The 22,480-nt window shown below is 32.4% G+C and overlaps 2 protein-coding genes across 2 annotated transcripts in view; one reads left to right on the forward strand and one right to left on the reverse strand.

The window, feature by feature from the left end:
- The window catches only part of LOC140443466 (uncharacterized), a 132,727-nt gene that overhangs the window by 23,421 nt on the left and 86,826 nt on the right, over positions 1-22,480 (forward strand). The window contains exon 3 of the mRNA XM_072534751.1: positions 12,367-12,507. Coding sequence (XP_072390852.1) covers positions 12,367-12,507 — 141 coding nt within the window. The remainder of the gene's footprint in view (positions 1-12,366; positions 12,508-22,480) is intronic.
- Positions 4,603-8,469, reverse strand: LOC140442665 (alpha-1,3/1,6-mannosyltransferase ALG2-like). The gene is made up of 2 exons (XM_072533660.1): positions 8,208-8,469; positions 4,603-5,782 (listed from the first exon to the last, which is right to left on the reverse strand). The coding sequence occupies exons 1-2, from the start codon at positions 8,406-8,408 to the stop codon at positions 4,688-4,690; spliced, it is 1,296 nt and encodes a 431-aa protein (XP_072389761.1). The 5' UTR covers positions 8,409-8,469; the 3' UTR covers positions 4,603-4,687.

The raw sequence follows: 22,480 nt of genomic DNA on the forward strand, positions 1-22,480 counted from the left end.
ACTGTCAATGATGATCGCTATATAGCCATAATTTCTGACTTTTTAATTCCTCAATTGAACAACCAGGATGTGCAGGAGCTGTAGTTTCAACAAGAGAGCGCAACATGTCATACAGCTCGTGCCAAAATCGATTTATGAATGGAAGCGTTTGGTAACCGCATAGTTTCAGGTTTCTGACTCGTGAAGTGGGCTCCAATATCGTGCGATTTAGTCTACGCCGATAAGCCCAAAACTATTGACCACTTGGAGAACAACATTCGCCTCGTAATTGCCGATATACGGTCATAAATGTTGACAAAAGTCATCGAAAGTTAGACCCCTCAGATTATAATACTTCACAGAGCCAGCCGTTGCAGTCATATGTCAGAATTATAATGCCAAAAGATTATCTTTCGAATAAACGCAATTTCGTGTCAATTAAAAAAACATCTTTGTTTTATTCCATTTCAAAGTTGTATAATTCTAAAAAATTACCTGTATTTTGCCGGTCTTAACCTTTAGTATTTAAAATTAAATAGCGATCTTACATTGTTTAATTTATGTTCAATAAAAAATTGTGACACAAAAATGTAGTATGAAAGTTAAAAAATGGTATGAAGTCTATATAGAGTCATAGTTGTAGTCATAGTCTACATAAAGTGTGTTTCAAAGAACCAAGTCTGGTGTTAACTGGTGTACATATTGCAATTGGTTGACACATTTCAGAGTACACCCATGCATCTAGGCCACTTAGCATATTTCATGTAATTAGTTTACGTTGTTTTTGTTTTTAGAAGAGTTTGGAGAGATGTTGCCTATGCGTACTCTTATATCAATTTTTCCAAGTGTTTTCAGCTCTGCTGTTTCTAACATTCTTTTTGTCCTCTGTGTCAGGTTGTGTTTCTGCCGCGTATCTGATTATTGGTTTGATGACTGTTCCGCATTTCATTTCTTTCCGGATATTTCTATTTCCCAATATTGTTTCAGTCAGGCAATATGCGGCTCTGTTTGATCTTTTCGCTTGATCTTCCACTTCTGTTTCGACCTTTACGTAGCTAGATAGTGTGACGCCTAGATATTTAAGCTCTATTTCTTGTTCTATTATCTGACCTTTCAGCTCCAATTGGCACCTTAGTAAATTTGCTGTTATAACCATGCATTTTCTTTTTTTTTTTTTGGGAGAATTAACATGTTAAATTTTCTGTCGGTTATAATAAATTGGCACAGCACACGTTGTAAATCATCTTAAATTTGAGAGAGTAGTATTGCGTTGTCTGCATAACTGATTATTTTAAGTATTATTTCATCCACGATCAGGTTCAATAATAGAAGACTTAGGAAATCTCTCTGTCTTATTGTTAGTTCTTTTTCTATTTTTACTTATTATTGTTTTGGTGGATATTTTCCATCGTTTTGATTATTCCTTGAGGTATCTCTTTTCCGTACAATAGGTGGATAACGACCTTTAATTTAACCCTGTCAAATGTGTTTTTAATCTTCAAAAAACATAGAAATGCCGGTTTATTACATTCTAATGATTTCTCACTTGGACAGAAATTAAATTGTAATGCAGAAAGTCACGGCGAAATTAGATCTAGGATAGAGCAGGCTAGAGCGTCTTTTAGAAGGATGTCCAAGGTGTTATGCTGTTATGTGTTATGTGTTATACTTCGCTGCTACGTGTTCTCGGTCTTACTTTATGGTGTCGAGTCCTGGACTGTGAATAAAATCGATCTAAATAGACTTGAGGCTTTCGAAATGTGGTGCTATAGAAGAATTTAAAAGTTTCCTGGATGGAGAAGATTCGAAACTCCACAATACTGGAACGTCTCAGCAAGACTACTGAGATCATAAAAAGCATCAAGTAGAGAAAGCTGGAGTATTTCGGATATATAATGAGAGGTCCCACATATAGATTGCTACAAAATATCATGCAAGGAAAAATAGCAGGCAAACGCAGTCCAGGACGAAGAAGAACCTCATGGTTGAAGAACTAGCCAGATTGGTATGGTGTTGATACAAACGTGCTATTTAGGGTGGCAGTAAATAAAATTAAGATAGCTATGATGGTAACCAATGTTCTGAAAGGACATGGTACATGAAGAAGAAGAATAATGATTTCTCTTGCACTTGCCTTATTATAAATATAGCGTCTGGGCATGATTTTCTTGACCTAAAACCTTGTTGTTCTTCTATTAGTGTTATAATTTCATTCAGTTTATTTGTTATCACTTTGGTTGTTAATTTTAGTGTTGTGTATTAATTACTCTGTAATTTTCCGGATCCGATTTTTCTCCCTTTTTGACGAGATGTATTAGAATGCCTTATCTCCATTATTGTGGTATTCTGTTTTGTTGTATTATTTTTTGGATTAGTTTTAATATTTGTTTAGTCAGATCTGGTCTTCTGTACTTTAGGAGTTTATTCGATATTCTGTCCTCTGCTGGTGATTTTCTATTTTTTAATTTCCTTAATGCTTCCTCTATCTCTTCCTTCTCAATATTTATTTCTTTGTTTGTCGTTACTTCTGGTATTGGTCATTCATTATCGTCAACTTTAGCAAATAGGGATCGAAAGTAGTCTGCCCATGTTTCCTTTTTAATGTGATCACTTTTTATCATTTGATGAGTTCTTCATCCTTATTCCTTCTGAAGTATAAAGAAATATTTTTTATTTTATCAGCTTAACGTTGTACAAAGTTATTGAAAAGCAGATGAAACATATATATATATACATTTCGCTATATATAGTTATGTATAATTTTTGTGAATATTTTGTTATGGTATTGATCAGACTAATTAATATATATTGGTAACATGTTTTGCTGTGTTTTTTTGGAGATGGTGACGGAAATGTAGTCAGTCCATTTTGAGAAACATTCGCTTCAGTTGTAAATGTACTAAATGAACGGTATTTAAATATCAATGACTTGAGTGCCCGACTCGGTTATTTAGTTTTATTACTTTTAATAAAAAAAATAGACTCATTAATCTCAGCTTTCGTGCTAAATGGTTGGTAGTTCATTACAATTATTTCTTTAGATTCCTGTGCGTTCATAATGTAAAAGTGTTTATATATGACACCGATATTTTTAGCAACTCAGATGCATCAGCGACTATTTTTGAATTTTCTATTAAGCATTAAGATGTTTTATTGTGATGTGATGTCATAAATATAATTTTTTAAATCCATAAACTAATTTTCAAAACCAAGTTCAGATTTCTGCTTTAATCTGTGCCTTCTAAGAATTGCAACGCAAAACAGACGTTCAGTTATTAGAGACATGGGGAATCTAAAATTGCATTCCACAACATATCTCCTCAACTAAGCAAAAATCCTTAGCGAATTGGTTTCTCGTACTCATAGAGAGTAAATCGGAATAAAAAGAAAAGACAGTTAAGATTTGATTTCACGTACAGTGCGTTTGTGTATTCGCTTATACGTATTTCACCCTAAAAGGGATCTTCAGAGCGGCAATTTACAATCGTTCTGAACGTGAAAGTAATCTTTCCTGTCATATTAGAAGCAACTATAAAATGGCTTCGATCTGGACTCAATAGCGACATCTGATAATTTTTTCCAAAATGCAAAGGTTATTTTCACGGTCAGAGCGGTTGTGAATAGCCGCTCCGAAGTTCCTTTTTAGGGTGAAATACGTATAAGCGGATACACAAACGCATTGTACGTGAAATTAAACCTTAACTGCCTTTTCTTTTTATTCCGATTTACTCTTTATGAGTACGAGAAACCAATTCGCTAATGATTTTGGCTTAGTTGAGGAGATATGTTGTGGAATGCAATTTTAGATTCCCCATGTCTCTAATAACATCTTTATGAACGTCTGTTTTGCCTTGCAATTTTTAGAAGGCACAGATTAAAGCAGAAATCTGAACTTGGGTTCGAAAATTAGTTTACGGATTTATTTATCAGATGTCGCTGTGTCCAGATCGAAGTCATTTTATATTTGCTTCTAATATGACAGGAAAGATTATTTTCACGTTCAGAGCGGTTGTGAATAGCCGCTCCGAAAATCTCTTTTATGGTGAAATACGTATAAGCGGATACACTAACGCACTGTACGTGAAATCAAATCTTAACTGTCTTTTCTTTTTATAAAATTTTTTATGCATGTTGTGAATGTCAGACTTATTCTTAAATTTATATATTTCATTACGTATTTTCATCAGGCAATGCTATGTATTTTGATTTGCTTGTCTTAATTTTCATTGTTCTGTATACTTCATGAGCTTTATCTGGATCTCTGTTCCTGTAGTTTCTTTTGGTATTCATTAGCTGCAGAATTTCCTTAGTCATCAATTTTATTGAAATGCTAGTTTGAATTGCTCTTTATATATTGCCGATAGTCTACTTACTTTTTTTCCACTTCTCTATTGAATCATCATTTGACTGTTATGGTACCATACGTGTGTTCATTGAATTTGCAACCACGTTCTGTGTTTTCATACTGAAGATTATCACATTAAAACTTTATTTTATACAAAACATTTATACAAAATGTTTATCAAAAATCGTTTTGGTAACCCAATAAATTCTTTAGATATTATAGGAAGTATCCGTTAATTCGTCCATATAGTGTTTAAAAATATTAAATAATAAAAAAAGTTCTTTTTATCATTTTATTGCATGTTTAAAATTTTGCTACAACATTTGAAAATATTAACAAGAAATTTTTATTTATAAGAACGTATTAATTTGCCGAAATAGATTCTTCATGACCGTTATATATAGTACTGACAGATGCTTCCATAGGTGTCCTCATAATCTCATTAATTTGACCACAAAAAGCGTCAAAAGAGTGAGACTTATCAAAGGCTTCTTTGGCCATATCTCCCAAAAATACTTGCAAATGCGGATTTAACATTAACTTTTTCATAGCGAGAGCAATAACTTTTGGTTCTGGTTCGACAATTACTCCTGATAATCTATGTACTAGAAGTTTCGACGCGATACCTTTGTTTGTGGCTACTATCGGTTTTCCTAAAGACATAGCCTTTAGAACAAAGTCTGAATATACGTCATTCTTAGCAGGATGTATCATTATGGCAGATTCCATGATTAAAGTCTTTTCATGAATAATTGGAAGCTGTCTTAAGAATGTTATTTGTGCTGCACATACTCTTTGTTTCGCTGAAGCCATTAATTCGCTATAGTGAAACCTTTCGTCCAAAGTTTTGCAATTACCTGCAACGACTAATTGAAATCGTTTTGTTATAGCCGAATCGTCAATAAGTTCAAGAAGAAATTCAAAAGCGTCCAAAGCTAATTTAAAATTTGAGGCTCGTTTAAATTTTCCGACAGATAAGAATAAGATGGTATCTCCCAACAAATCTGGGATTATTCGTTGAATTTTTATTCCCGGTTCATTCCAAAGTCCCAAATCAATGGAGGGATATAGTATTCGAGGCTTTTTTATAATAGAGGGGTGGGACTTTACAAGTATCTCAGCAAAACCTAACGTCTCAACTATAATTTCGTCAGCTAGTTTTATCCATTTAGCTTCAACCAGTGTAGGAATTAGCTTTGTGTGTTCGTAACAGGCATCGGTATTTTTGAGGTCTTCGAAAGTCTCAACAACAAACACTTTATAATTTGAGAAAGATTTTAGTATATACAGGGCTATGAGACTAATGTCCAATATAATTACCTCTGGTTTAGGGTCTGGAGGAAAAACAATTAATTTTAGGGCCATCCAAATAGATCTAAATACGGAGAGGCTTAGGAGGCCCAGTAGTGTTTTGGGGATCCACCATGCGCAGTATTCAAGTGCCACTTTTCCTGCAAACTAAATAAAAATTACCTTTTTTTATTTTAATCTAAAAATGGCAATTAATAATAAAGCACGCCAAAAATTTATAGTCAGAATAAAGGCAAAAACTTCAATTAATTCTAATGAATTATGAAACTATTAAAATAAAGAAAAACGCCACTTATAAACGCAGATTTTTAAGGGCACTATGGAACATGCGATTTTTCGTATATCGATTACTAGTAAAAAAATGGACATATAGAGTACATTGACTACAACAGATGTCTGGTTTTGGTTTGTTGTTTTTGTAAGGATTTTCGTGTAGGAAAGCATCAATTCTTCGGTCACATTCATCACCAATGGTGCTACAGCACTATAGTAGAGCCTCGACCGCCCCTAAGTTTATTTTACCATTTATCCATTGCTATCCATTACCAGTTTTCTGGATCTGTTTTTCTAGCATCTTTGTCTAAAACCTTGACTTAACTCCTCGTCTACTTCCTACCAGCTATAACGTAAGACATTTTAGTCTTCCTATTTTTATGAAAGATATCACGTCATTACCACCAGATATCTGTTTGTATTTAAGATATATCTCATAGTTGTACCTTATTTTCCAAATACTGTTTTTACAGATGCTACCAAATATTCCTCTGAGGATACTTCATTAACATATGAGCAAAAGGTTTTCATCTATCTTAGAAAGGGTTCATATTTTCGATCCATAGGTAAGCAATAGCAGTGAAAGAATTTTGTTTATTGTTGTTTTTGTTTTTTGGTTTTTCAAGTTTCTACTTTTTATTTGTTTACATATCCCAAAGAAGCATTAGTTTGCCGGAATTATTCTCGTTTTGATTTCTTTCATTATGGGATTGTCATTGGTAATCAGGGAGCCTAAGTATGTAAATTTGTATGCCACTTTAAAGCTAGAGGTAATAACCGTGAATTATGAGTCGATTTTTTTGGCTCTGTTGTTGGGTGTTGATGGCATCATTTTGGTTTTTGCTTTACTTATTTGTAGGACCATTTTCTAGGCATTTGAGAAAGAGGTGTAAATTTCTTCTAGCTTGCCTGTTGTATGAGCAATAAGGTCTAGACCATCTGCATAGTCCACAATTTGTAAGGATTTGTTAAAATTATTTTCCTTTTAGTCTATTCTGTAATGTGTAACCGCCTTTTCTAAAACTATGTTGAGACGCACGCCAGCGCATCTCTCTGTCGCAGTTCGATAGGTGTTTTAAATCATGTTCAAATCTGTATTCAACTTGTTCACTTTTCAAACAACTTTACGCATTGCAGCCTTTACAAGTCTTGCAATGTAGAATTCATCCATGTTTTATTATACTATCATAGGCTGATTTAAAAGATATAAAGATGTCAAAAGTATTGATATTAAATTTGTTGGTTTGTTCCAGTACTTGTCACAGTACAAAAATCTTGTCAATTATTGATTGACCAGACCTAAAACCACTTTGATATTCGCCAAACAGCTCCCCTGAATATGCACTTATATATGACCATATACGATACTTGAAAATATTTTACATATTGTGTTAACAAAGGTTATGCCCCTATAGTTTCTGCATTCCAATTGATCACCCTTTTTGTGTAACAAACAAACAATTCCAGTACACTGCTCCTCCGGGATTAGTTCCTAATTTCAAGTTATTACTATTATTTTTTGTATTTGATTAGCAATATTATCGCCATCACATATTGTTTCCCACCATATGCCATCCATTCAAAGATGTAAACCAAATTGTTATATTAGAATCCACTAATCCACACTACATACCAGCAAGCAACCAGCACCTCTGTTTTGCAGATTATTACTAAACTCTTGAAATTTTAAGATCAGTACGTTTACTTTTTAAAACTAAAAACAAGTTTTAAATACTATACTTTAGACAGTTAAACAGAGAATTAAAGAAAGAAAACATTTGAAAAAAAGTTTACTTAGACAGCATCTAAAAGGGATAGACAATCGGAAAAAGGTAAATGTTTGAATTTTATAAAGGTATAGACAATATTTAAATATGTTGGGATATTTTATTATTCGAGAAGTTAGTAACGGCTAAATAAATAATTATAGAATTATAGTAGGTATTTAAAAAATCAGATTTAGTATAAATTAAATAACGCTATTTAATATTAATTTAGGTAGTAAACGCTATTCCCTTGCAGACGGTATTAGCTATCTGCAAATAGATAGAAAGAATAGGCATATTACTGATAGCAAAAAATATCACTAAGGTATTAATCAAGAGCTAAATAAATTGAAAAAGTTAACTTAGAAACTAATTATTCAAATAACGTATCAATGCAGTAACTAAATAAATATTTGCCAGTAGATAGAAAAGACTTGTAACAATCATTACAATAAACGAAAGTGTTAAAATATAAATAAGCACATCGCATATGTTTAAATGTTTGTAAATATAAAGAAAATAAATGTAAATACCCTTATATCAGTAATAGCTTCATTTCTCTCAAATTCGGATGTTAAAATGCTGACTTTATATCCGATTTTATAATAAGCTAATGCAATATTTAATATGTATCTATCAGATTTTCTTCTAGATAATCTTTCGTGAAGAATAACAACGTGTGGAATTTCTGTAATATCCGAGGAAGCATCGACATCGATTTGAGATTCGGTCATTTGGAAATTTTTTTCAGCAATGTCACATTCATTATTTTTTTTGACTTATTTTATATTTTGACAAATTGTGACATAATTTAAATTTAAACTGTCAAATCTGCTACTTAAAGATTGTTCACATGTATTATTTTTTATCCAATAAAAAGGAAGGACTACACTCTAAATATGATATCTTCTTCTTCTTGATGTGCCTATCTGTGACGAATGTTAGCGATCATAGTGGCAATATGTTTCTTATCTGCAGCAGCGAGGAAAAGCTGCACATATTCTGTTGAACCCGATTCTGAGGTTTTTTAACCAAGATATTCTTTTCTTCCTGTACCTCGGTTTCCAAATATTTTTCCTCGCATGATGGCGTGTAGAAAGGCATATCTGGAATAATTTTACATAATGTGTTCAAACTCTTGTAACGTTCGATAGTTAATCGCGGTCAGTACTTCTCGTTTCTTCATCAATCTTCTGAGAACCTCCTCATTTATGACTCGGTCAGTTCACTATATAGCTACATTTCAAATGCTTCTAATCTTCTGCACATATATTCGTTCAAGGTCCACAATATTCAACATAATTAAAAAGGACACCGAAGACGTAGCATCGCAGCATTCATACTTTTATACCCAGAGAGAAGTTGTGACTTTTAAAGAAGCTATAGTAGTATAAATAATAATATAATAGTAGTGATGTATTATATAGAAATAAGATGTACATAACTTTATTATTTTTTGAAGTAACACTTTGAACAGGATAAAGTTGGAAATAAAATGATAATCCAAACTTTTTTTAATTCTTTTAATAAAGAAAGCTAAATTATGTAAATAAAAAGAGTTATGCAAATGTAAATATGTAAAAAATAAACTTACTTAAAGCAATGGAGTCATGGGTATAAATAAGGCATACATTGTGTTAATTTATTATTCAGCAATGAAAACTTACGTCGTACTTGCTCTATACGGTAGCAGTGTCGGCAACAGCGACAAAAAAAATTCTGAGAAAACTATTCTCTTTCTTTTTCCAAAACATCTACAGCCCAAATCAAGCCTTGACCACCTTCAACTATGCCTTTAACCTTACTGGTACCGCGCCGATCTTCTCCAGGTTCACACGTTTAGCAAATTTTGCACGTCCGCTGCCATCATCCTTCCATCTTTTCCGTGGCCTTCCTTTTGGTCTTGCGCCCTACATTTTATCATCTAGGGATCTTTTTGGCAATCTTTCGGCCTAGAAAATTAAGATTATATTCTCAATCTATAAAAAGGGGATAAACTGAAATGAGAAAATTATCGCGGCATAACTCTTTTGTGCACAGCGTACAAAGTTGTTATTTACACACTAAACAAACGACTCCAACAACTAACTGAAAGTATTGCCGGGTAATATCAGACCGGCTTCTGACAAGCAAGATCTACAACTCATTAGCTGTTCAACGTGAAACAAATTCTAAAGAAATCGTGGGAATACGAAATTGGTGTCCGGAACATATTTATAGATTTTAAACATGTCTACGACGCAATTAATAGGTAAACGTTATATCAAATATGGCATAGCTTTAACATCCCGCAAAAATACATCCTACTACTAAAAGCTACAATGGATCTGTCAACAGTATCTGTCAGAGCACAAAATAAGCTCACTTAACACTTTTCAGTAGTTAAAAGAGTAAAGCAAGTATTTGGTGTAAAACTTTTCTGTGTACTAACAGGGCTACTCCTTCTTTTGCTCTAATTTTTTTGGTAACACAATTGTAAATCATCAGATAGTCATTAAGCATAATTTAACCATTTTCATTTTCTTATTCCCTTGTAGTGCACATATGTCTATTTTTTGCACAAGCTCTTTTTTTAATTTTCCATTCTCTTGCATTTGGAAACTTTACGTTCGAATTACCGATGTGAAGTATATTTCTCGTTTTCCATAAATTCGTTGTCCTCTTTCTCGCGTTAGACGTCGTAATGAAATCATTTCTCTTCGGAGGCATATTCCTGTTTCTATGAGTTGTATGTTTTTAAAGTTTATCAGTAGGATACTAACCTGACTGTGGACTCCGTCCTCCTTTGTCCAGGCTTGAAACGGCAACAGTTCTGTCGAGCTATTCGATCTACCCAACAAAACTGCAGGCAGAGTTATAAATGAATTTGTATAAATAATATCATTAATAATACTAAATATATGCATTTTGATTAAATATTGTATTTACTGAACTATTGTTTCTGAATTATACCGATACCTTCATTAATAAAAAAAAAAAAACAAATTCATTATCATTTCCTAATATATTGATAGTACGATATTATGATTGCCTTATGTAGTACAGAGAAATATCTAAAGAAAAGGAAAGTATTGTATACTTTTTATATAAAATCGTTCAAGTGTCAGTATATATGCCTTTGTTGGTTTTTTTATTATTTAAACTATTTTAAATTATGTGATAATTCTTATTCAGAAATATCATTGTAGAAGTAAATTAAAAAAACATGAATATGTCCCATTAATCATCTAAATTTAAAAATATTTGTCGCCTGAAACTAAATTTTTTTTTTTCAACATTTATATGAATCATTCTTTGTACAAGCAAGTGAAGTAAGCATTCATTATTAAGGAATTCTTTTACCGTTTTCGTCCAGTCGTCAGATTTGATTCCTAAAAATCATACGAACAAGCTGAACAACCAAAAAATTTACAACTTTAACCCCTTTGACTTCCCCCTAAAACCCCCTAGAAGGGGGTAAAAACGCCAGAAATAGATAAACCAAGAATGTGTATGCCGTAGAAAAATATATTTTAAATAAAAACTGTAGCTGAGATTATTTTAAACAAAAATGTTAATAACCATTTTTTACGTAGAATGAACGGTTCTCTCAGAAACAACGCTTTAATACAATTTATTACTTTTATTGACCGGTAGTAGTTAAATTTCCGTTATTGGAGGCCAGTCTTTACAACCTAATGAAAATTAGATTTTGATTTTTGACAACAAATATCAGGCATTTGAAATATGACTAAAAACGTAGAATTTAAACTTTTACATTACAAATATTGATCGCACGTCACGGGAAATGTCTCCAAGTAGACGATTTTGGGTGTAATTTGTAGCAGATGTTAAGTTTGAAAAAAGTACAAGTGTAATTAGAAAAACAGTTTTTAACGTTTGTAATGTGAAATTCATCGTTTTTTAAGAATATTTCAAATGCCGGACATTTACTGCCAAAACTCAAAACTAAAACTTTACGCTAAAGGTCGTGAAGATTAGGTTCTAGTTATGGAAACTCCATAGTGGCCGGTCAATCAAAGATATATGTTGTACTGATCTCATGAGAATCATAAAAAATGGCAAAAATAGCGGCAAAATACAAAAATTGCATACGAAAGCTGCACTTTTTATCTTTAAAATACATCTTAATTTTCGTCGATATGACACTCGGATCAAAAGATATTGAATTTTTACCGTCGAGCTGATACAAATTATTCAGCATTGATTTCGCACGCTTAACTTACATTCAAAATCACCGATCACTTCAATCGTTTTTTCTGAGAGAAAGGTTCATTCTACACAAAAAATGCTAATTAACGTTTTTGTTCAAAATTATATTAGCTACGGTTTTTTTTTTAAAACATTTTTTCTATAGAGTACATATTCTTAGTAAATCGATTTTTTTCGTTTTCCCCCTCTATGCAGTGGGTTTTAGGGAAAAGCCCGGGGATAGAAGTGTTAAACATCTTTGTATCTTTTTTAGCGTCCTAAAATTGACATTTGATTTTTAGATGTTCAGTGGCATTTTCGTCTCTGACGACTGGAGTATTGTATTTGTTCGAAATTGTAAAATCGTTATAACGTACATTTAAATAAATAATTAACCACATTTAAATGTGGATAAAATGAAAAAATATTGTGCTATTTTAAGTTTATAAATAGTATAGACATAAATAATATTTAAGAAACTTAATGTCATCACTTTTTTAGATATCGGAGAGCAGCTGGAGATGGCAGAAAACAAATGCAACAATTTAAAGGGTCAACTGGATTATATGAAACAAGTTTACGGCACACAAAAAAAGAATAGAAAGATTTCTTCTGTGCGTCCAGATTTGTCAAAAACATCAGGTATGTTAAATAAATATATTCCCAAAAACAATATTTGATTCTACTTTTTCTTTTATCTATATTCAATGATTTATCTATGGATAAATCATTATGCACTTTTATTAATATTATTATAGGCCATCACAGAGTTTATTTATTTAAATTTAAATTCATCTTTATTGACAATATGTACGATATAAAATCTTCAACTTCGAGAAAAACTATTAATCAGTAAACGCCATATCATGATTCAGTGTTGTCATCAGAATTACACAAAACTATACTAATGAGAGACAATACTATACCTATAATATGAAATAAATTTATTTCTATATAATAATAACATTCCTGATCAGAGCTCAGATTCATAGACAACAGTAATTAAAGAAAAAGGCGCCTAAATAGGCAAAGTTTCTTGTTAAAAAAGGCAGGTAACATATAGGCAACATACAGACAATATAGGCAAATAACATAATTTATTATACAAAGTAAATTAACTTAACACAAATATATTTACTTAACACAACATTACTAAAATAATAAACTCATTACTAAATAATTGTTAATTAATAATTATTAAACATTGTAACCACTTAAAATTTTATCAAAAATATCTACAGTTAACTACTTTTTAATATTTTAGGTCTTAAAACTATCTCTTCGATCACATATAATTAATGTTTACATTAAAAATGAACGTTCTACATCGGGAGATGTAACTGGAGCATTTTTCAGGGCGAATAATAAATCTCGATCAATTAGCAATTAATCGCAAAATATTCCTTTTATAACTTTAACAGCATTGAATAAAAACTAAAAACCTTTATTCTTGTCAAAAACGTATTTTATTTTTTTAAAAAGTGGTTGGCCATTACGTCCAGGCTTCGATTTAATTGTTGACTAAAAATTATCTATTAATTTTACTGACTCACTAATAAATTTACCTTTTGTCTGTCTAATAAAGTAATTATTGTAGTAACTATTAATTTATAATTAATATTAATATATGCTGGTTGCTCTTTCAACTTTGGATTTTTATTTTTTTTTGCTTGTCGAATGGCTTCGGAAATATCATCAAATTCTGACATTACTAATTCTATTTCTTTGCAGTCTTCAAGGTAAAAAAAACTGCTTTCAGCCATGTTTTTCACCTTGAATTGCTGGTTTAGATGGCAGAGTGACACCGGGAAGTCTTCTTTAGGTATATACCGGCACCCTCAACTGGTATTTTATTTACTGATTTGGTTTGTTTGTTAAACTATCTTGTATAAATCTACTTATAGTTAAAATTACAAATACAAATTAGCTATACTTAAACTAGCAATATGGAACGCCAACGATATGACTCAACACAGCCAAGAGTTAAAAATATTTTTAATTGCAAATAAAATTTATATAATGCTTATTTCCGAAACGCACTTTACAGGTAAAAATTACTGGAAAATGCCAAACTATAAATTATATACCACAAATCATCCTGATAATACTGCACACGGAGGTTCAGGTACTGTCAGGTTCAGTACTGCACACTGCCATAAATATAAAAGCAGTACATTACGAACTACAGGCAACTAAAATACCGCACCTGCAGGTCAAAAACATAGTAATTAAAGACTGGAGTGGGCCATTCACTATATCATCATTATCATTATTATACTGCCCTCCCAAGCACACAATAAAAACAAATCAATTTTCTGAATTTTTTCTATCACTTGGATCAAGGTTTCTAGCCGATGGTGATAACAATGCGAAACATTCTTTTTGGAGCTCTAGATAGATGAACCCACGGGGCGGACAACTAGTTCAGGCAATAAATATTAATAACCTCAAAATTTATTCTACAGATAAGCCTACATATTGGCCAACAGAAGAGAAGTTCCAGATTTCCTTGGTTTCTGTATAACCAAAGGTATAGCAGATAATCACCTAACAACTAAATCATGCTTCGACTTAACATCCGATCCCTCGCCATTATTTTTCATCCTGTCTTCTGAAATAATTTATTTACCTAGACCTCCTACGCTTTATCCATTAAAAACCAATTCGACTTTATTTAAAGAAACCATTACTAATAACTTAAACATAAACTTATGTCTAAAGACAGAAAGTGATCTAGATATTGCTGTGGATCATCTAACTACATGTATACACAAAGGGTGCTGGGAATTTACCCCACCAACCAATAATCGACCTAACAAGGGGTTTTATCCAAAAGCCATTATACAAAAAATTGGAAAAAAGAGAAAGCTTAGAAAGACATGGCAAAACAATCGAACACCGACCAATAAAGCTGCATTTAACAAAGCAGCAAAAGGCCTGAAAAAAATGCTAAGGATCTAAAAAATTCATCAACTGCAAAATATCTAAAAGATTTATTGCCATTAGCAGCCACAGATTACACCCTGTGGAAGGCTACCAGAAAATTGTTACGGTAACAACAACATATACCACCTATCAAAACGAGTAACATTAAGCAGGCACGAATGACGAAAAGGCAAATATATTTCTCGAACACTTGGAAACTACCTTTACTCCCCGTGGGATACAATCAAAGAAAGGGGAAAATATTTATATATATTCGGACTGGCCATACCAGATGTCTCTGTCGATTAAACCTTTTAGAAAAACCGAAATTATTGACCCAATACTTAATACTAATAAAAAGAAAGCTCTTGGTTATGAACTGATTACTGGATTCATTTTATGTCAATTACCACAAAATGCGATCTTCTTAGATTAGGATATTTTTCTTCACAATGGAAAGCGGCTCAAGTTTAATCCATAAAATAGGCAAACCTTTAGAATTTGTAACTTCATATAGACCCATTAGTTTTTTCCCAATTCTTGCCAAAATTCTTGAGAAATTAATAACAAAGAAATTGAGTTCTTTCCTAGAAGAAAACTGCTTAATTCCTGACTAGCAATTTGGTTTTCGACAAAAACACGCTGCAGTTGACCAAGTGCATAGAGTTGTTAATATTATAAACCAGGATTTGGGGAAAAAGCGCTATTGTTCTGCAGTTTTCTTGGACATCACACAAGCTTTTGATAAAGTGTGAAATACAGGCTTGCTGTATAAAATTAAACAACAACAATTACCATCTGAATACTATAGGATATTCAAATCCGACATAACAGACAGACATTTTCAGATAAAATACGGTACGATAGTAACAGCATTGAGACCTATAAACTTTGGCATACCTCAAGATCTCAATCTCAAGTTAGATCAAATCATCTAGAAGATTACAAGTCCACTTAAACACCATTCAGATGTGTTTAAAAAATAGCTAATCAAGGTTAATAAAAGTAATCAAACCATATAACCTTTACAACTAAACGTCTGACATGTCCACATTTACAACTAAAGAATCAATATATATCGCAATCTGATGCGATTGATATTCATCTTGAGTGCAAAATTCATTGATATTCATCTTGATAGGCGACTTACTTGGAGAAACTTCATCTTTAATAAACGAAAACAACTCCGACTAAAATTAAGACAACTTTACTGGCTACTTAGCCAGTATCTGAATCTGAAAATCTGAAATTTCCCTAGTCCAAGAATCGGTTCTTCAATAAAAAATTAAGGTTTTTACATGATCAGCACTTCATATTCTGTTAATTAACAGACCCAGAAAGATTAAATCAAGCTTCATCTAAATAATTAACAAAACTCTACTCTTCTCTAATAGTTTTTTGGAAGCAGCTCCTAAAAACATGGAAACATGTGAGCTTGATATTTTAAGTCCATTTTTAAAATAAGTTAATATGTGCTATATGACAAATATATTTATTAATTCACCATTGAAATGGATGTTTTTGGGTTCTGATCAATGAAATGTTGAATAATTTCAATATTCTCAGCTGTGGTTCAACCACATTTAGATTTTCGACCAAAGCTACTGATATTTATTAATAATTGTTCGCAATTTGTCAAACAATTGTAAAAAATATCGTAACTGTAAGCCAATTCAGGATATTCCTCACCAAAATTAGTCATGCATTTCGTAATCGAATACTACCACTAGCCATTCACTTTCACATATAGAAGTCCCATTTGGTTTTATGCTGTGTTTCGAACACTATTACTTGAAAAATGAAAAAGACAGAAAAGATTTTATTTCACGTTCAAAGCGTCTATGTACCTATTGATACGTATTTCGCTTTAATAAAGCTCATCAGAATAGTTATTCATAGCCGTTCTTAACGTGAAAAATAAAATTCTCTGTCTTATTAGAAGTAACAATAACATGACTTCGTTATGGACGCAATAGCGACATCTGATAGAAAAATCGGTAAGATAGTTTCGAAACAAATTCAGATTTCTGCTTTAATCTGGAGCCTTCTAAAAATTGCAAGGCATGGCCAAACGATGATAAAGATGTTAATAGAGACATGGGGAATCTAAAATTTGCATTCCACGACATGTCTATTCATCTAAGCAGAAATCCTAACGAATTTGTTTCTCGTACTCATACAGAGTAGATCCGAAGAAAAATGAAAAAGACAGAAAAGATTTTATTTCACGTTCAAAGCGTCTATGTACCTATTGATACGTATTTCGCTTTAATAAAGCTCATCAGAATAGTTATTCATAGCCGTTCTTAACGTGAAAAATAAAATTCTCTGTCTTATTAGAAGTAACAATAACATGACTTCGTTATGGACGCAATAGCGACATCTGATAGAAAAATCGGTAAGATAGTTTCGAAACAAATTCAGATTTCTGCTTTAATCTGGAGCCTTCTAAAAATTGCAAGGCATGGCCAAACGATGATAAAGATGTTAATAGAGACATGGGGAATCTAAAATTTGCATTCCACGACATGTCTATTCATCTAAGCAGAAATCCTAACGAATTTGTTTCTCGTACTCATACAGAGTAGATCCGAAGAAAAATGAAAAAGACAGAAAAGATTTTATTTCACGTTCAAAGCGTCTATGTACCTATTGATACGTATTTCGCTTTAATAAAGCTCATCAGAATAGTTATTCATAGCCGTTCTTAACGTGAAAAATAAAATTCTCTGTCTTATTAGAAGTAACAATAACATGACTTCGTTATGGACGCAATAGCGACATCTGATAGAAAAATCGGTAAGATAGTTTCGAAACAAATTCAGATTTCTGCTTTAATCTGGAGCCTTCTAAAAATTGCAAGGCATGGCCAAACGATGATAAAGATGTTAATAGAGACATGGGGAATCTAAAATTTGCATTCCACGACATGTCTATTCATCTAAGCAGAAATCCTAACGAATTTGTTTCTCGTACTCATACAGAGTAGATCCGAAGAAAAATGAAAAAGACAGAAAAGATTTTATTTCACGTTCAAAGCGTCTATGTACCTATTGATACGTATTTCGCTTTAATAAAGCTCATCAGAATAGTTATTCATAGCCGTTCTTAACGTGAAAAATAAAATTCTCTGTCTTATTAGAAGTAACAATAACATGACTTCGTTATGGACGCAATAGCGACATCTGATAGAAAAATCGGTAAGATAGTTTCGAAACAAATTCAGATTTCTGCTTTAATCTGGAGCCTTCTAAAAATTGCAAGGCATGGCCAAACGATGATAAAGATGTTAATAGAGACATGGGGAATCTAAAATTTGCATTCCACGACATGTCTATTCATCTAAGCAGAAATCCTAACGAATTTGTTTCTCGTACTCATACAGAGTAGATCCGAAGAAAAATGAAAAAGACAGAAAAGATTTTATTTCACGTTCAAAGCGTCTATGTACCTATTGATACGTATTTCGCTTTAATAAAGCTCATCAGAATAGTTATTCATAGCCGTTCTTAACGTGAAAAATAAAATTCTCTGTCTTATTAGAAGTAACAATAACATGACTTCGTTATGGACGCAATAGCGACATCTGATAGAAAAATCGGTAAGATAGTTTCGAAACAAATTCAGATTTCTGCTTTAATCTGGAGCCTTCTAAAAATTGCAAGGCATGGCCAAACGATGATAAAGATGTTAATAGAGACATGGGGAATCTAAAATTTGCATTCCACGACATGTCTATTCATCTAAGCAGAAATCCTAACGAATTTGTTTCTCGTACTCATACAGAGTAGATCCGAAGAAAAATGAAAAAGACAGAAAAGATTTTATTTCACGTTCAAAGCGTCTATGTACCTATTGATACGTATTTCGCTTTAATAAAGCTCATCAGAATAGTTATTCATAGCCGTTCTTAACGTGAAAAATAAAATTCTCTGTCTTATTAGAAGTAACAATAACATGACTTCGTTATGGACGCAATAGCGACATCTGATAGAAAATCGGTAAGATAGTTTCGAAACAAATTCAGATTTCTGCTTTAATCTGGAGCCTTCTAAAAATTGCAAGGCATGGCCAAACGATGATAAAGATGTTAATAGAGACATGGGGAATCTAAAATTTGCATTCCACGACATGTCTATTCATCTAAGCAGAAATCCTAACGAATTTGTTTCTCGTACTCATACAGAGTAGATCCGAAGAAAAATGAAAAAGACAGAAAAGATTTTATTTCACGTTCAAAGCGTCTATGTACCTATTGATACGTATTTCGCTTTAATAAAGCTCATCAGAATAGTTATTCATAGCCGTTCTTAACGTGAAAAATAAAATTCTCTGTCTTATTAGAAGTAACAATAACATGACTTCGTTATGGACGCAATAGCGACATCTGATAGAAAAATCGGTAAGATAGTTTCGAAACAAATTCAGATTTCTGCTTTAATCTGGAGCCTTCTAAAAATTGCAAGGCATGGCCAAACGATGATAAAGATGTTAATAGAGACATGGGGAATCTAAAATTTGCATTCCACGACATGTCTATTCATCTAAGCAGAAATCCTAACGAATTTGTTTCTCGTACTCATACAGAGTAGATCCGAAGAAAAATGAAAAAGACAGAAAAGATTTTATTTCACGTTCAAAGCGTCTATGTACCTATTGATACGTATTTCGCTTTAATAAAGCTCATCAGAATAGTTATTCATAGCCGTTCTTAACGTGAAAAATAAAATTCTCTGTCTTATTAGAAGTAACAATAACATGACTTCGTTATGGACGCAATAGCGACATCTGATAGAAAAATCGGTAAGATAGTTTCGAAACAAATTCAGATTTCTGCTTTAATCTGGAGCCTTCTAAAAATTGCAAGGCATGGCCAAACGATGATAAAGATGTTAATAGAGACATGGGGAATCTATTGCAATTTTTAGAAGGCTCCAGATTAAAGCAGAAATCTGAATTTGTTTCGAAACTATCTTACCGATTTTTCTATCAGATGTCGCTATTGCGTCCATAACGAAGTCATGTTATTGTTACTTCTAATAAGACAGAGAATTTTATTTTTCACGTTAAGAACGGCTATGAATAACTATTCTGATGAGCTTTATTAAAGCGAAATACGTATCAATAGGTACATAGACGCTTTGAACGTGAAATAAAATCTTTTCTGTCTTTTTCATTTTTCTTCGGATCTACTCTGTATGAGTACGAGAAACAAATTCGTTAGGATTTCTGCTTAGATGAATAGACATGTCGTGGAATGCAAATTTTAGATTCCCCATGTCTCTATTAACATCTTTATCATCGTTTGGCCATGCCTTGCAATTTTTAGAAGGCTCCAGATTAAAGCAGAAATCTGAATTTGTTTCGAAACTATCTTACCGATTTTTCTATCAGATGTCGCTATTGCGTCCATAACGAAGTCATGTTATTGTTACTTCTAATAAGACAGAGAATTTTATTTTTCACGTTAAGAACGGCTATGAATAACTATTCTGATGAGCTTTATTAAAGCGAAATACGTATCAATAGGTACATAGACGCTTTGAACGTGAAATAAAATCTTTTCTGTCTTTTTCATTTTTCTTCGGATCTACTCTGTATGAGTACGAGAAACAAATTCGTTAGGATTTCTGCTTAGATGAATAGACATGTCGTGGAATGCAAATTTTAGATTCCCCATGTCTCTATTAACATCTTTATCATCGTTTGGCCATGCCTTGCAATTTTTAGAAGGCTCCAGATTAAAGCAGAAATCTGAATTTGTTTCGAAACTATCTTACCGATTTTTCTATCAGATGTCGCTATTGCGTCCATAACGAAGTCATGTTATTGTTACTTCTAATAAGACAGAGAATTTTATTTTTCACGTTAAGAACGGCTATGAATAACTATTCTGATGAGCTTTATTAAAGCGAAATACGTATCAATAGGTACATAGACGCTTTGAACGTGAAATAAAATCTTTTCTGTCTTTTTCATTTTTCTTCGGATCTACTCTGTATGAGTACGAGAAACAAATTCGTTAGGATTTCTGCTTAGATGAATAGACATGTCGTGGAATGCAAATTTTAGATTCCCCATGTCTCTATTAACATCTTTATCATCGTTTGGCCATGCCTTGCAATTTTTAGAAGGCTCCAGATTAAAGCAGAAATCTGAATTTGTTTCGAAACTATCTTACCGATTTTTCTATCAGATGTCGCTATTGCGTCCATAACGAAGTCATGTTATTGTTACTTCTAATAAGACAGAGAATTTTATTTTTCACGTTAAGAACGGCTATGAATAACTATTCTGATGAGCTTTATTAAAGCGAAATACGTATCAATAGGTACATAGACGCTTTGAACGTGAAATAAAATCTTTTCTGTCTTTTTCATTTTTCTTCGGATCTACTCTGTATGAGTACGAGAAACAAATTCGTTAGGATTTCTGCTTAGATGAATAGACATGTCGTGGAATGCAAATTTTAGATTCCCCATGTCTCTATTAACATCTTTATCATCGTTTGGCCATGCCTTGCAATTTTTAGAAGGCTCCAGATTAAAGCAGAAATCTGAATTTGTTTCGAAACTATCTTACCGATTTTTCTATCAGATGTCGCTATTGCGTCCATAACGAAGTCATGTTATTGTTACTTCTAATAAGACAGAGAATTTTATTTTTCACGTTAAGAACGGCTATGAATAACTATTCTGATGAGCTTTATTAAAGCGAAATACGTATCAATAGGTACATAGACGCTTTGAACGTGAAATAAAATCTTTTCTGTCTTTTTCATTTTTCTTCGGATCTACTCTGTATGAGTACGAGAAACAAATTCGTTAGGATTTCTGCTTAGATGAATAGACATGTCGTGGAATGCAAATTTTAGATTCCCCATGTCTCTATTAACATCTTTATCATCGTTTGGCCATGCCTTGCAATTTTTAGAAGGCTCCAGATTAAAGCAGAAATCTGAATTTGTTTCGAAACTATCTTACCGATTTTTCTATCAGATGTCGCTATTGCGTCCATAACGAAGTCATGTTATTGTTACTTCTAATAAGACAGAGAATTTTATTTTTCACGTTAAGAACGGCTATGAATAACTATTCTGATGAGCTTTATTAAAGCGAAATACGTATCAATAGGTACATAGACGCTTTGAACGTGAAATAAAATCTTTTCTGTCTTTTTCATTTTTCTTCGGATCTACTCTGTATGAGTACGAGAAACAAATTCGTTAGGATTTCTGCTTAGATGAATAGACATGTCGTGGAATGCAAATTTTAGATTCCCCATGTCTCTATTAACATCTTTATCATCGTTTGGCCATGCCTTGCAATTTTTAGAAGGCTCCAGATTAAAGCAGAAATCTGAATTTGTTTCGAAACTATCTTACCGATTTTTCTATCAGATGTCGCTATTGCGTCCATAACGAAGTCATGTTATTGTTACTTCTAATAAGACAGAGAATTTTATTTTTCACGTTAAGAACGGCTATGAATAACTATTCTGATGAGCTTTATTAAAGCGAAATACGTATCAATAGGTACATAGACGCTTTGAACGTGAAATAAAATCTTTTCTGTCTTTTTCATTTTTCTTCGGATCTACTCTGTATGAGTACGAGAAACAAATTCGTTAGGATTTCTGCTTAGATGAATAGACATGTCGTGGAATGCAAATTTTAGATTCCCCATGTCTC

Source organism: Diabrotica undecimpunctata, chromosome 6, assembly GCF_040954645.1.
Source record: "Diabrotica undecimpunctata isolate CICGRU chromosome 6, icDiaUnde3, whole genome shotgun sequence".
Classification (NCBI taxonomy): Eukaryota; Metazoa; Arthropoda; class Insecta; order Coleoptera; family Chrysomelidae; genus Diabrotica; species Diabrotica undecimpunctata.

Excerpts from the sequence above, each read along its gene's own strand:
- LOC140442665 (XM_072533660.1), bottom strand. The coding sequence starts at position 8,408 with ATGACCGAATCTCAAATCGATGTCGATGCTTCCTCGGATATTACAGAA. Across the intron at positions 5,783-8,207 it reads AAGCTATTACTGATATAAGG|TTTGCAGGAAAAGTGGCACT; the intron begins GTATTTACATTT and ends ATTTTTATTTAG.